At 41.6% G+C, this 15533-nt stretch overlaps 1 protein-coding gene across 3 annotated transcripts in view; it reads left to right on the top strand.

Moving 5' to 3' along the window:
• The window catches only part of MRPL48 (mitochondrial ribosomal protein L48), a 50494-nt gene extending 36811 nt beyond the window's left edge, over positions 1–13683 (top strand). For 2 of the 3 annotated variants that reach the window (XM_036862556.1, XM_036862557.1), the window contains 4 exons: positions 1316–1485; positions 11147–11249; positions 12740–12829; positions 13378–13683. In XM_036862556.1, the coding sequence (XP_036718451.1) occupies positions 1316–1485; positions 11147–11249; positions 12740–12829; positions 13378–13452 (438 nt within the window). In that variant the 3' untranslated portion in view covers positions 13453–13683. The remainder of the gene's footprint in view (positions 1–1315; positions 1486–11146; positions 11250–12739; positions 12830–13377) is intronic. The other variant, XM_036862558.1, reaches the window with a different exon arrangement.
• The last annotated feature ends 1850 nt before the right edge of the window (positions 13684–15533 follow it).

Below are 15533 nucleotides of genomic sequence, written 5' to 3'. Positions count from 1 at the left end.
ATTTCTTTAAGATTCCGATGAAAGTTAAGATTCTCTCCTTAGAAAAAATGTGCACACATGTAAAATTTTGCATATAAGTTTTGGGGTTGACACACCCCTTGAAATTCCTTTATGGATTCTAGATTAAGAATCTGTTGGGAGGGCTTCCCTAGTGGCACAGAGGTTAAGAATCCGCCTGCCAATGCAGGGGACATGGGTTCAAGCCCTGGTCCGGGAAGATCCCACATACCACGGAGCAACTAAGCCCAAGCGCCACAACTACTGAGCCTGCACTCTAGAGCCCGTGAGTGGCAACTACTGAGCCCGCCTGCGCGCATAGAGCCGGTGCTCGGCAACATGAGAAGCCACCGCGATGAGAAGGAGCCCGCGCACCGCAACGAAGAGTAGCCCCCACTCTCCGGAACTAGAGAAAGCCCGTGCGCAGCAACGAAGACCCAACGCAGCCAAAAATAAGTGAATAAATAAATAAATTTATTTAAAAAAAAAAAAGAATCTGTTGGGAATTCCCTGGCGGTCCAGTGGTTAGGATTCTATGCTCTCACTGCCAAGGGCCCAGGTTCAATCCCTGGTCAGGGAACTAAGATCTCACAAGCTGCGCGGCATGGCCAAAAGAAAAAAAAAAAAATCCTCAAGAATCTGTTATCTAGCATAACCCCATTAATATAAAAATTGAGGGCTTCCCTGGTGGTGCAGTGGTTGAGAATCTGCCTGCCAATGCAGGGGACACGGGTTCGAACCCTGGCCTGGGAAGATCCCACATGCCGCGGAGCAGCTGCGCCCGTGAGCCACAACTACTGAGCCTGCTAGTCTGGAGCCTGTGCTCCGCAACAAGAGAGGCCGCAATAGTGAGAGACCCACGCACCGCGATGAGGAGTGGCCCCTGCTTGCCGCAACTAGAGAGATTCCTCGCACAGAAACGAAGACCTAACACAGCCAAAAATTAATTAATTAATTAATTTAAAAAAAAAAAGAATCCTTAAAAAAAAAAAATTGGGAAACTAAGGGCCAGATTTGGAAGGTGAGTCTCAAAACTAGTTAATGGCAGAAGACAGTCACATGTATTTATGTTAAATAATGCCAGCAATATTCCCTCTCCTTTCATTGACTGATGCTACAGCCCAGAGTGTCAAGGGAGGCTGCCCATTCCTTCCCAGGAAAAGTTCAATTTATAGGTAGGGTAACCTGAGAGAAAAATGGTAAACAAATTTAATTGAAAGATTGATTTTTTTAATGTATATATATATCAAGACGGTATGGTTAGAATTTCTTGTACAATACTTTGATTTAGTTTCTTTCTCTTTTGTTTTCTGTTCAGCCCAGGAAGAAGAGGGGAAAAGTGGAAGTGAGACCCATTAATTTGGGGACAGATTATGAATATGGGGTTTTAAACATTCACCTGACTGCATATGATATGGCCCTGGCAGAGAGTTATGCCCAATATGTTCACAACCTCTGCAACCATCTCTCCATTAAAGTCGAGGAAAGGTATGAAAGATGCCTTTGCATGGGATGTTCTTGGTGTGGGTAGTATGCTCTGCTTTATTATTGTTAAATGAAGTTTTGAGATATAATTTACATGTAGTAAAATTCACTCTTTTTAGGTATATAGTTTGCCACAATCAAAATATAGAACAAGTCCATTAAGTTCTTAAAACAAAATGTTCCTGGGTGCCCAAGGTGTAGTCAATTTCCTCTCTCTTTCCTCTCAAGTCCCTGGCAACCACTGATTGATTTTCTGTCCCTATTGTTTTAAGTTCTCCAGAATATCATATAAATGGAATCATACAGTATGTAGCTGTTTGTTTCTGGCCTCTTTCACTTAGCATAATGGGTTTAAGATTCATCTGGGGTTTTGCAAGTATTCTGTTGCTGAATAGTATTGCATTAAATGGTGAACCTTAATTGGTTTATGCATTCACCAATTGATATACATTTGGATTGTTTCTAGTTTATTGGTAATTATGAATAAAGCTGCCATAAGCTTTCTCATACCAGTTTTGTAGGGGCATGTGTCTTCCTTCCTCTTCAATAACTACCTAAGCCTGGGATTGTTGGGTTGTATGGTGAATGTATGTTTAACTTTATAAGAAACTGCCAAACTTTTTCCAGAGTGGCTGTCCTATTTTGTATTCCCACCATCAGTATATGAGAGTTTCAATAACTCCTTACCCTGGTCAGCACTTGGTTTGTCACATTTTTTTAAAGCTATTCTAGGAGATATATGGTGGCATTTCATAGTGGCTTTATTTTCTTCTTCTTCTTCTTCTTCTTTTTTTTTTTTTTGGCTGCACTGCGCAGATTGTGGGATCTTAGTTACCTGACCAGGGATTGAACCACTGCTACGGCAGTGAAAGCGCCGAGTCCTAACCACTGGACCACCAGGGAATTCCCCATACAACACTATCTTGATTACAGTAGCTTGATTACTGAAAAAGCAACTTTGTTCTCTATTCAAAATTATTTTGGCTATTTTAGGTCCCTGGGTTTTTCATTAAAATTTTAGAATTAGCTTGTTGATTTCTACAGAAAAGAGCCTGATGGAATTTTGGTGGGGTGTGTTGAATCTGAGGATCAATTTGAGGAGAATTGACATCTATTTTGAGTCCTCTGATCCAGTAACATGGTATATCTCTCCATTTATATAGATATTCTTCCCCTCCTCTGCTTTTTACATACTTTTTGGGTTTGCTGGAAAACGTAGGGGAGGAGAACTAACATTTACTGACTAGCTATGCCAAACCAGACACTTTACATATCTTATCTCAATGTTTGAGAAAGTGTGGGATGCCCTGTGGTTTGCCTCAGATAACATTAAATCACATGGCGAGAAATTTCTTCCCTTTTTAATTCTTTTTAAACCTAATTATGTCAAGGAGAGATTCTTCGTGTTGTGCTGGTATGTCCTTAACACCGCTGAAGTACTTCCTAATCTTTATAAGAAAGAGGGGACCTCAGGCTCAGAGTCTTTGTCAAGCACCACCATCTAGCTAGAATTTTATAACATTGTTTTGTTTTCACTCTATTTATTTTTAGCTTACCTTCTATTTATGTCAACTGATACTTGTTTTTCTATTTATTGTAGTGATATAAAGTCAGGCTTATTGAGGTATAATTTATGTTAGTAAAATTCACCCTTTTAGTGAACAGTTTCTGTGAGTTTTGACAAATGCATGCAGTAGAATAAATACCATCATAATCAGGATATAGAACATTTTCATCATCCCAAGATGATGAAAATCCCTCCCTTTGTAGTCAATCCCTTGTCCCACCCCCAGTCCCTGCAACTATTGATTTATTTTATGTCCTTGTAGTTTTGCCTTTTCCAAAATGTCATATAAATGGAATCATACAGTATTTTTCCATTTGAGTCTGGCTTCTTTCACTTAGCATAATGTATTTGAGATTCATCCATGTTGTTGCCTGTGTCAACTAGTTTGTTCCTTTTTGTTGCTGAGTAGCATTTCATTGAATGGATGTACCACAGTTTGTTTATTCATTTGAAGGACATTTGTGTTGTTTCCAGTTTCGGGCAGTTACAAATAGAGCTACTATAAACATGTACAGGTGTTTGTGAGAACAGAAGTTTTCATTTCTCTAGGAGTGTGATTGCTGGGTCAAATGGTAAGAGTGGTGTATTTTTATTTTTATTTAGTTTTAAAATAAGTTTATTTATTTATTGGCCGTGTTGGGTCTTCGTTGCTGCACGGGGGCTTTCTCTAGTTGCGGTGAGCAGGGACTACTCTTTGTTGTGGTGAGTGGGCTTCTCCTTGTGGTGGCTTCTCTTGCTGCGGAGCATGGGCTGTAGGTGTGCGGGCTTCAGTAGCTGTGGTGTGCAGGTTCAGTAGTTGTGGTGCGCATGCTCAGTAGTTGTGGCGCACGGGCTTAGTTGCTCTGCAGCATGTGGGATCTTCCCGGACCAGGGCTCGAACCCATGTCCCCTGCATTGACAGTCAGATTCTTAACCACTGCACCACCAGGGAAGTCCTGTACTTTTAAATGTGTAAGAAACTGCCAAGCTGTTTTCCACAGTGGCCATACCACTTTTCACTCTAACCAGCAACATGAGTTCCAGTTGTTCCACATCTCAAGTTTCTTTTTTTTAAAATTAATTAATTAATTAATTAATTAATTTATGGCTGTGTTGGGTCTTCGTTTCTGTGCGAGGGCTTTCTCTAGTTGCGGCAAGTGGGGGCCACTCTTCATCGCAGTGCACTGGCCTCTCACTATCGTGGCCTCTCTTGTTGTGGAGCACAGGCTCCAGACGCACAGGCTCAGTAGTTGTGGCTCACGGGCCTAGTTGCTCCGCGGCATGTGGGATCTTCCCAGACCAGGGCTCGAACCCGCGTCCCCTGCATTGGCAGGCAGATTCTCAACCACTGCGCCACCAGGGAAGCCCTCAAGTTTCTTTTTAAAATTAATTTTTGAGTTGATTTAAAGAAAAATATTTAATAAATAATAGTTTGGGTGGTTGGTTTGCCATTGTAGCAAGGTAATACGTGGCATCATATGTGGATATGGCAAAAATTATACTTTCTTACTCACTAGATATTAGTATATTCCCATTTTATAGATGAGTAAACCAAGGCTCTGAAAGGCCAAAATTCACAGAACCAGTAAGTTGCCTGGATTTAACCCAGTTCTCCCTGACTCCAGTATTTTTAATTATATAGTATTTTATTTTAAGTCCTTAAGCCAAATTTGAACTTTTAAACCTTTATTACTTAGAGTATAACTGTGCTAAATGTGCTCCTTAGAAGACTGGATAATCAGCTGTGACTTTAGCTCTCACAGCTGATAGTACTTCAATTGTTTTAGGCCTAAAGATGTGCTTTATCTTTTTCTGATGCCCCAGAGACTTGGTTGCTCTTTCAGCACTTGACACATACCTCTGTCATGTCACTTAGTGCTCTGGGCTGTAATGATCTATTCATGTGCCAGCTCCCTTCCCCCCTGACTAAATGGGGACTTGTGTTCTTCTTCATTTCTTTAGTACCTAGCATAAAGCCTGCCACATGGGGAACATTAAGCCATTCTTGAAAGAATGACAGGTTCTTGAATATGACTACACAATCCAGTTGTGTAGTATACATTTCCTAAAGTTTAATGAAAGTGCTTTTAAGTACTTAATTAAAGAACTGCTGGTTGAGCCTCTTCTTGCTCTGTGGTAGGCATTGGACTAGACATTCTGACTGGAGGATACAAAGGTAAATGCCCGATTTCAAGGAGAGTATGTGTGATGTGTGTGTGCACACATACACACACCAAAAAAAAATAATTATAACATAATGTGGAAGTGATAAGTGAAAAATAAAGTTTAATATCAGTTCAAGGAGGCAGAGTAGCATAATAATTTAGAGCAATGCTTCTCAAAGTACCACTCTGCGAAGATATTAGGAGCTTATGCCAAAATGTACATTAACGCTTTGCTTCCTTCATCAAGAAACTCTTGCTATTGAAAACAAAATGTTGATTGAATTAAAGTGTGTTTACTGACTGTTTCATGCTTCTTCTCTTGTCTTGAACTGATAACAAGCAGTTTGTTTACCAGCAGCTTGTCTTTGGATCACACTTTGAGTAACAAGTGGTTAAGAGTAAAAGTTCTGGAATCAAACTGTCTGCATTTAAATCCTAGTTCTACCAGTTATTAGCAATATGACCTTGAGAAATTCTGAACCTCAGTTTCTTTGTCTTCATAATGGGGATGATAATTTTCCTATTTCTTTGAGTTCTGAAAATTAAATAAGAAAATATATAATAGCACTTAACATTATAAACACTCTGTAAATAATATTATTGTTATTAGTAATTAATGAGATGTTTTTCAGCTGGCAGGGATTAGGGGTAGCATCTCAGACGTGGTGGTGGCAAAGAGGCATTAAATGCCATTTACAGAATGTTATCATACCTACAGTGGATCAGCTCCTTGGAATAGTGTTTTAAATTTTCAGAAGGACTTTTAAAAATATTTTGTTTTTAATACCCTACTGTGAAAAGCTCTGGCTGCATTTGAGTAAAGGCAGGCAAGCAGTAACATTTGTTGAGCACCTACTATCCTAACAGCCAGCCACTCGGCTAAATACGTTTTTTGTATATTATTTTACTTAATTCATACAAGCACCTTGCCATAGTGGATCAAAGCATTGATTCTGGAGCCAGACTGCTTAGGTTTTGCTCTTGTTCTGCTACATTTTTACTGTGTGACATTGGGCAGTTTCCTTAACCTCTTTGTGTCTTGGTTTCCTTATTTGTAAAATGAGGTTAATAAAAGTACCTATCTAATAAAGCTATTGTGAAAATTAAGGGAGTTAATATATTTAAAATGCTTACAACTAAGTCCAGAAACTGTTGGCTGCTATTATTATTGTTGTTATTATTATTATTAATATAATAAAAGCTTGCCTATAGTCATAAGTGGCAAGGTCTGGATTTGAACCCACTTCTTTTCCTCCAAATTCGTAATTCCCTCTAACTGGTCCTCCACACTGCTTTTGGTGTAATCTTACTAGAATGGAAATATGATCATGTCGCTCTCATGCTTAAATTCCTTCCATGGCCTCCAATTCCTCTAGGATCAAAATAAAAGTTTCTCACATACCTCGCTAGGTGCTCCATGGCCTGGGCTTGCCTCTCTCACCTTAACTCACACTTCTCTCTCCCTCTCCTTCTATCTCCAGTTACACTGACTTTGTTTTTTGTCCTTTCCCACCTCAGGACCTTTGCATATGCTCTCTAAAGCCTAGAATACTCTTTCCCCTTCAGCTAATCAACCCCTATTTTTTTCTTAGGCTTTATTTTAAATGTCACTTCTTCAGAGAACCTCATTAAGTTAGGTCTTTATGTTATATATTTAGGAGAAGTAAAGGGTATATTCTTCCCTGGTGGCGCAGTGGTTAAGAATCCGCCTGCCAATGCAGGGGACACGGGTTCAAGCCCTGGTCCAGGAAGATCCCACATGCCGCAGAGCAACTGAGCCCATGTGCCACAACTACTGAGCCTGCGCTCTAGAGCCCGTGAGCCACAACTGCTTAGCCTGCGTGGCACAGCTACTGAAGCCCGTGCACCTAGAGCCTGTGCTCTGCAACAAGAGAAGCCACCGCAATGAGAAACCCGCGCACCACAACAAAGAGTAGCCCCCACTCGCTGCAACTAGAGAAAGCCCGCGCGCAGCAATGAAGACCCAACACAGCCAAAAATAAATAAGTAAAATAAATAAATTTATTTTTTAAAAAAAGGGTATATAACTTCCTTTTCAAAATGCTCATTCCTTACCCTCATAATTACTTGACTATTATTAGACTCTAAGATATGTAAGGCAGGGATTGTTTCTGTCTTCATCAGCAGTCACGCTAAGACCTTGCCCAGTACCTGACACATAGTAGGCACTGAATGAATATTTGTTGACTTGGATTGAGTTCCAATAGGCATGAACATGAATTCTAGGTTAACAGAATGAATGACGTGCTGCTTTTTGCCTCTTTCCTGGTTCTTTGCTCTAAATAGTAGAGCATAAAGAGATGTTCATTTTTAGCAATTCACTTCTCTGCACTGATTGAGGTTTTCAGACCATCATATCAGGCATTCTTACTGCCCAGCTTTTCAGAGATAAAATGATTTTCTTTTCTTCTGATTTTCATTTTATCTTGATCCATTTTTCCTTTAGTAGTTGGGGGTAGGGCTCTGACCTTGAGATGGAATTGAGCAGGGGAGCTGTGTGCTAGCTTTTGTTCTATAAATGGTCTGCCTTGTTGCAGCTGCAGCTCACCCAGAAGATGAGAGGAAGCGGCCTCTCCTGTGGGTCCTTTAATTTGCCTGCATCCCTTGCTGAGCAGGTGTCTGGAGAGATGGAAATCTTTCTCATCTGGGAGCAGTTTCCAAGCCTGAAGCTGACCCAGCTCCTGTTCTCTGTGGAGAGTAAAAGCATCATTCATCATCATTCTCTGTAAGGCTGCTCTTTCCTTTTTTTTTTTTTTTAATCCACTTACATTTTTTAAAATGGAGGTATAACTTATATATAGTAGAGTCCACAGATTCTAAGTTCCCTAGGATCCCAGCAGGGTCCCTTGGGTCCTATCCCAGCAGTACTCTTAAAAGCTAGCACTATTTTGTCATGTTAGGTTGACTTTTGAAATTCAACTACTTCATTTCTTCCCTTCTGTTTTTTTGTTTTTAAATATTTATTTATTTATTTATTTATTTATTTATTTATTTATTTATTTATTTATTTATTTTGGCTGTGCTGGGTCTTAGTTGCGGCATGCGGGATCTTCATTGCGGCCTGTGGGATCTTTTTTTTTTTTTTTTTTTTTTCTACTTTTTTTATTTTCATTTATTTATTTATTTTTGGCTGTGCTGGGTCTTCGGTTCGTGCGAGGGCTTTCTCTAGTTGCGGCAAGTGGGGGCCACTCTTCGTCGCGGTGCGGGGACCACTCTTCATCGCGGTGCGCGGGCCTTTCACTATCGCGGCCCCTCCCGTTGCGGGGCACAGGCTCCAGACGCGCAGGCTCAGTAGTTGTGGCTCACGGGCCCAGCCGCTCCGCGGCACGTGGGATCCTCCCAGACCAGGGCTCGAACCCACGTCCCCCGCACTAGCAGGCAGACTCCCAACCACTGCGCCACCAGGGAAGCCCTGTGGGATCTTTTTTTAGTTGCAGCGTGTGGACTTCTTAGTTGCGGCATGCGAACTCTTAGTTGCAGCACACATGCGGGATCTAGTTCCCTGACCAGGGATCAAACCCGGGCCCCCTGCATTGGGAGTGTGGAGTCTTACCCACTGGACCACCAGGGAAGTCCCTTCCCTTCTGTTTTTACTATCTGATCATCCAAGTAATGTTTATTGCAGAAAATTTGGGAAGTACAGAAAAGAGTAGATACTAAAGAAAAAGATACCTATACTCTTACTACTCAAAGGCCTATTCTACTTTGAAATGACTAGAGTTCTCAGTATTTTTTTTATCGAACTATGTCTGGTTTTTCTGTTGGTTCTCTTCGAGGGCCTCATGCCTCCTTACTTTTGTAGAATGCCGTTTTTTGGAATGGCAAACATCTATGTTCATTCTTTACATCTTGATAAAGCCCTACCTCACCTATGAAGCCTTTCCCAAGCTCTCCCCCTTCTCTCCCTCTTGTCCCTGTAACGTTTGGTACATACCTATATTGCCTTTGTCTTCCTGTAGTGCGGATGTTTGTGTACATACCTGTCTCTCCAAAACACTCTTAGCAAGCTCCTTGAAAGCATAGACTGCATAGTGCCCACCAGACTGCCTAGGACAGAACAGGATCTCAGTAAATGTTTGTTGAAAGAGTGAATGAATGAATAAACAAATCAATGGAATCTTGTAAGTGTTGAGGAATAAAATGCATGTTTAGTGGCAAGAATGAACAGTTCTCACTTTATTCAGTCTTATCTGTGGAATGTCAAAAAGGAAAAAGAGCATTTTAGAGTGCTGTTAACTTTTCTGAAAGCTTTTACATAATTACCTTATTTGATTTTCCATAACAAGTCTATGAATGCATCCCAATTTTTTTTTTTTTTTGGCTGCACCACGTAGCATTCGGGATCTTAGTTCCCCGACCAGGGATCGAACCCATGCTCCCTGCAGTGGAAGCATGGAGTTTTAACCACGGGACTGCCAGGGAAGTCCCCAATTTTTTTATGTAAGGAAGTTATTACCAAAGGTAAATTTGAAGGGATTGTGCTATAAAATGGAAGGGGATGTTATTTAGGGAGGCTATCTGGAAGTTTGCAGTACCTGGCATTTACTCACTGTTTATAAGGGCAAGGAAATTGGCATTTGTAGGCACAGTATGCCTGGCAAATTACTTATGTAATCTTATTTAATTATTGCTACAACCCTATGAACTAGGTATTATTATCTTCATTTAATAGCTGAAGAAACTAAGACTCAGAGAGCTGAATTAGTTTGTCCCAGGTCAAATAGGTAGTAAGTGGCAAAGCCAACATTTAAATCCAGTACTGACTCTCATGTTTCTAATCCATTTTCCGTTACGCCAAACTTCTTTTAGTAGCAGTCTGTAGAGGGCCATGCTCCTTACTCTTAATTGATGAAGCTTTGTGTGGCATGAAAATTCAGCAATCCTACTGTTGTTATTATTATTCCATTTATCTTCAGTTTGAGGAATTTTTGATAAGATGAACACAACACTAATACCATATTTCTGTGTAGCCATCAGTCCTATCTCATCACCATATCTGATTCTCACAATAGTCTATTGATATAAACCTAGATTATAATCCCCTTTATACATGGAGAAACTGAGGCCCAGAGTGGGAAGGGACTTGCCTAAGTAAATATTGCTAATAAGTGACAGGGCCAAGACTTGACCCCAAGTCCAGCACTCTTTACTGTGGCATGTAGATCTGCTAAAGCCGACTGTAGTGAGCAGAGACTCTACAACAGTGGTTCTCAACCTGGGGACGTTTAACAATGTCTGGAGATAATTTTGATTGTTATCACTTCGGGGGTACTACTGGCACTTTCTGGGTGTAGAGGTTAGGGATGCATACTCCAGCCCCACAACAAGAATTATCTGTTCTAAAGGGTCAGTAGTGCTGATGTTGAGAAATCCTGCTCTAGAACTGGAGCAGGGGATTTCCCTGGCGGTCCAGTGGTTAAGACTCCACGCTTCCATCGCAGGGGGCACAGGTTCGATCCCTGGTCGGGAACTAAGATCCCACATGCCGCACGACACGGGCAAAAAATTTAAAAATAAAATAAAAATAGAACTGGAGCAGGATTGGGTTTCGTGCCTCGTTTCTTCAGAAGAGGTGAAATACCCAAGGTTAGCCTCCAAAGTGTACCTAGTGATGAGCTTGATTCTTTTAGAACTGGCTATTCTTTAGTAGCAGTAAATACTTAGTAATCACCAGGTTTTATTCAGAGTGTTATATTAGGCATGACTGGGGGTGCAGAAAAGTATTAGACATGGTCTGTCCCCTCACGGGGTTTAGAGATTTCTGAAGGAGGCATAAGAGGATCTGGTTACTTTGCCCCTGGCTGAAGATAAACAGCCTTAGATTGCAGGAGCTACTGCATGCAGTAGTGGCTGTACTCAGGGACTACCCTGACTGAAGTGGTGCTGGTGGCTTAAGGGAACCCTCCCAATAGCTGACTCTTCCTTCCCACAGTTATGCATTGCCCACCAAAACCGTGGAGGTGTTGCAGTTGCAGGACCAAGGCAGCAAAATGCTCCTGGACTCAGTTCTCACCACCCATGAGCGAGTGGTTCAGGTAGGTACTCTGGGAGAAATTTGAAATGTATTTGCCTCTCCTGGTTCTTTTCTCTATCCCGATCTCTTGGTTGAGCTTCAAACCTGCTATCCAGTTGTCTACTGGGTTTCTCCACTAAGATGTTCCACAGGTGCCCTCACTCAGTGTATACAAAACTAATTGTAGAGGGACTGATGTTTTTTTCCTGTAATCCTCCTCACCTTTGAGCTTAATGCTTGACCCTTCTTTGCCGTTGGGTATCCATTCATTCTCCAAATTCAGTGGCTTCTACCCCTTAAAATCTTTCAGATCCATCCACTTTGCTTTACGCTCATATCAATGTGATCATGTCATTTTCCCGCCTAGAACCCCTCAGTGGCTCCCCTTTTGCTCTGTACCCATTAGCAGTCACTCCTCTTTCCCCATCCCCCCAGATCCTGGCAACCACTAATCTGCTTTCCACTTCTATGGTTTTATCTCTTCTAGGCATTTCTTCAAATGGAATTATATAAAATATGGCCTTTTATATCTAGCTTCTTTCACTTAGCATAATGTTTTCAAGGTTCATCCATGTTGTAGCATGTATCAGTATTTCATTCCTTTTTACTGCCAAGTAATATTCCAATGTATTGACATCACCCCTTTTTGATCCACTCAAGAAACATATCAGGAAGGTAACCAGAGGGATGTTAAGGTAGTAACACCCTAAATCTATGTTAAATTTTTAAATAATTAAAGTACTTACAATCTTGGTTCTTTAAATATTATCAGGAATAAATTATTTGAGCTACATTTTATGACAGCTCTAACTTGCCACTGAGGCTCACAGGATAAAGTTTGAACTCTTTTGAATCAGCACCTAAGTGCCTTCATGTTATTCCTCCTGCTTTTCTTCTTCACATCCCGTTTCATTCGGGCCACACATGGCACTAGTTTTAATTCCCTAGTACTGTGCTATTCCTCCATGTTTTACTGAATATTGCTTCCTCTGCCTTAAAAAAAACTCCACACTACTGTTGAATTCTCCCGATTTACTCCTGTATTTCAAGACTCTAACCAGATGTTACCTCTTTTGGAAGCTTTTTCTGACCCACCTGATTGTTAGGTAGGTGTTTCTCTTGTGGGGTCCTACAGCCCCCTGTATGCCCTTCTACCACATATCTATTTAACTCTGGATTTTCAGCACAGGGTCTGACAACAACAGGTCCTGGTCTATGTGGGTAAACCTGAGTTGATTCAGAAAGTCATCCTGGACTTGACCTCTTGATCCAGTTATGACATTCATTGCCTACAAGAGCAGATATTGGCCATGACCATCTTAGTAACCAGACAACTTGGCAGATCAGCAAGAGAAATCTTGGAAAGTCTGGGCTCCAAAACCAGCTCTGGGTGTTAATCCTTCACCCAAAGGCCCTCTAGCTCTGCTGGAGCTGACATTTGAGCCCTTGCCATGTCTGCCCAATCACCTAGGTTTCAGTGCCTCTCTTAGAGCATCTTCTTTCCTTTTGCAGATCAGCGGTTTGAGTGCTACATTTGCAGAGATTTTCTTGGAAATAATCCAAAGCAATCTTCCTGAAGGAGTCAAACTGTCAGTGAGGGAGGTAGGTGCTAATTTGAGAAGAGGCCCGCTGGTGGGCTCAAAATATGGAATAGAAAATCTGGACTGGCTGGCTTTAGAAACAGAAAGACATGTGAATAATTTAGCCCAGATAATAATAATCAGGAAAGGTGTGCAGGCTGCTTTACCGTGATCATTATTCTGGCTTTTCCAGTGCATCAGGGATGATGCTTTATAGACCATGGAAGTTGAACTCCATCACAGCATCCTGATGTTAGGGGTGAGCCCATTACACCCACAAATTCCCTCCCTTGAGGCAGTTGTATAGCAGAAAGAACATGATTTACGATCACATACAGTGTAATTAAACATAACACAAATAGGGAAACGTACTTAAGGCAGGGAGAAAGTCCAATTCAACTTTGAATCCTTGATACCTAATATAAGTCTGGTACATAGTAGCTACGCAGTAAAAGTTAGTTGAATCTAAATCATTTTCTACAGAGCTGGCTGATGGATCCTTTTCTGATGCTGGGCATATCTGAGTAACTCTGTAGTAATTCCCTCTTATCTTCTTTTTCTTCTCCTCAGCACACTGAAGAAGACTTCAAAGGAAGGTTCAAAGCTCGGCCAGAACTGGAAGAACTGCTAGCCAAGTTGAACTAGCTCACTGCAGACCCTTTCATGCCAGCACTGGTGATACTGAGTGGCAACGGGAAGAGCTTCCTGGGTGGCCAAAGTTAAGCAGGAGACCCTGACTCTCAATATCATAAGTACCCATCTCCACAGCCAGGAGTGCCTCCTCTCCTCTGTGGAGGAGTGCTTGCCGATTGTCACCACTTTCCTTTGAGCCAACCCTAGGTATCTTCCATCTAATAAAAATCTGCTGTTGATGGATGTGTGTGTATGTGAGAAGTCAGTCCATCCTGTCAAGTATATTTAACTAAGGGATTCAATTTCTCTTTGCCTGGTGCTTTAGCACATAAGCATGTCCCCCTTCAGTATTTCTCCAATTAGAGTGAACTCATCCTTTAAATCAACCTGGCATGGAGTCCCTTTAGTGAAGCAGACAATCATAAGTAAACTCTCTGTGGATAGAAGACATAGGGAGGGAGATTTTGTATATGAAAAAACCCTCCAGATAGGATCAAGGTCTGTCCATAAGTGAAAAAAAAGTACCTTGTGGGGTAGTGAGTGACCTGTCACAAGTATGCAGGTAGATGTTACATAACTGCAAATTATGCATAGTTGCCTGGAATGAGTTTAAGCAAAGAATTAAAGGTTGATCTTGGTCACGTGTCAGAAAACTACTACTTGTGAGCTAAATCCCAACAACTGCCTATGTGCTTTTTATTTTTATTTATTTATTTATTTCTTTAAAGATTTATTTATTTAATTGATTGGTTGCTATGTTGGGTCTTCGTTTCTGTGCTAGGGCTTTCTCTAGTTGCGGCAAGCGGGGGCTACTCTTCATCGCGGTGCGCGGGCCTCTCAGTATCGCGGCCTCTCTTGTTGCGGAGCACAGGCTCCAGACGCGCAGGCTCAGTAGTTGTGGCTCACGGGCCCAGTCGCTCCGCGGCATGTGGGATCTTCCCAGACCAGGGCTCGAACCCGTGTCCCCTGCATTGGCAGGCAGATTCTCAACCACTGCGCCACCAGGGAAGCCCTATGTGCTTTTTAAAAATAATTTATTGAGGTGAAATTCACAGGTCACAAAACGAACCATTTTAAAGTGAATAATTCAGTGGTATTTAATGCATTTGCAGTGTTGTGCGACCTCTATCCAGTTCCAAAACCCCATTGCCTGTTTTTGTAAATAAAGGTTTATTGGAACAGAGCCCTGCTCATTCATTTACACATTGTCTGTGGCTGCTTTTATGCTACAATGGCAGAGTTGAGTAGCTGTGTCAGAGACTGTTAAGCTAAAACATTTTTACATGGTCCTTTATAAAAATAGTTTGTCAAACCCTGATCTAAGTCATTGGTTCTCAAACTTAAGCATACATCAGAATCACCTGCAAGGCTTTTTAAAAAATTTATTTATTTATTTATTTATTTATTTATTTATGGCTATGCTGGGTCTTCGTTGCTGCGCGGGCTTTCTCTAGTTGTGCTGAGTGGGGACTACTCTTCATTGAGGTGTGCAGGTTTCTCATTGTGGTGGCTTCTCTTGTTGCAGAGCATGGGCTCTAGGTGCACGGGCTTCACTAGTTGTGGCACATGGGCTTCAGTAGTTGTGGCTCGCGGGCTCTAGAGTGCAGGCTCAGTAGTTGTGGCACACGGGCTCAGTTGCTCCGTGGTATGTGGGATCTCCCAGACCAGGGCTGGAACCCGTGTCCCCTGCACTGGCAGGCAGATTCTTAACCACTGTGCCACTGGGGAAGCCCCTGCATGGCTTTTTAAAACACAACTTACTAGGCTCCATCCCCAGATTTTCTGACTTAGGAGATCTTGAGCAAGGGTGATGCTGCTGCTGGTCCAGAGTTACCTCTTTCAGAACCACTAGTCTAAGTTGACCTCTAATGTTTTTCCTGTTCTGAGCATTAGTGCATTCATACTTTTGTACAGAATAGCTATGATTTATTGAGCTAGACCCTATGCTAGGTACTACATTAGCTCTAATCCTCACACCAGTTTTTTAGGGTGTATATATGAGTGTGCGTGTGGATAGTAACCGTGAGTATCTCAGTGTGAGTGTATCTCACTCACATTTATTGAGCCCTAATTTGCTATATACTTTATACAGA

This window comes from Balaenoptera musculus, chromosome 8, assembly GCF_009873245.2.
Source record: "Balaenoptera musculus isolate JJ_BM4_2016_0621 chromosome 8, mBalMus1.pri.v3, whole genome shotgun sequence".
NCBI lineage: Eukaryota > Metazoa > Chordata > Mammalia > Artiodactyla > Balaenopteridae > Balaenoptera > Balaenoptera musculus.
The sequence above is the reverse complement of the archived record's forward strand: the minus strand, read 5'-3'. Positions and strand labels throughout refer to the sequence as shown.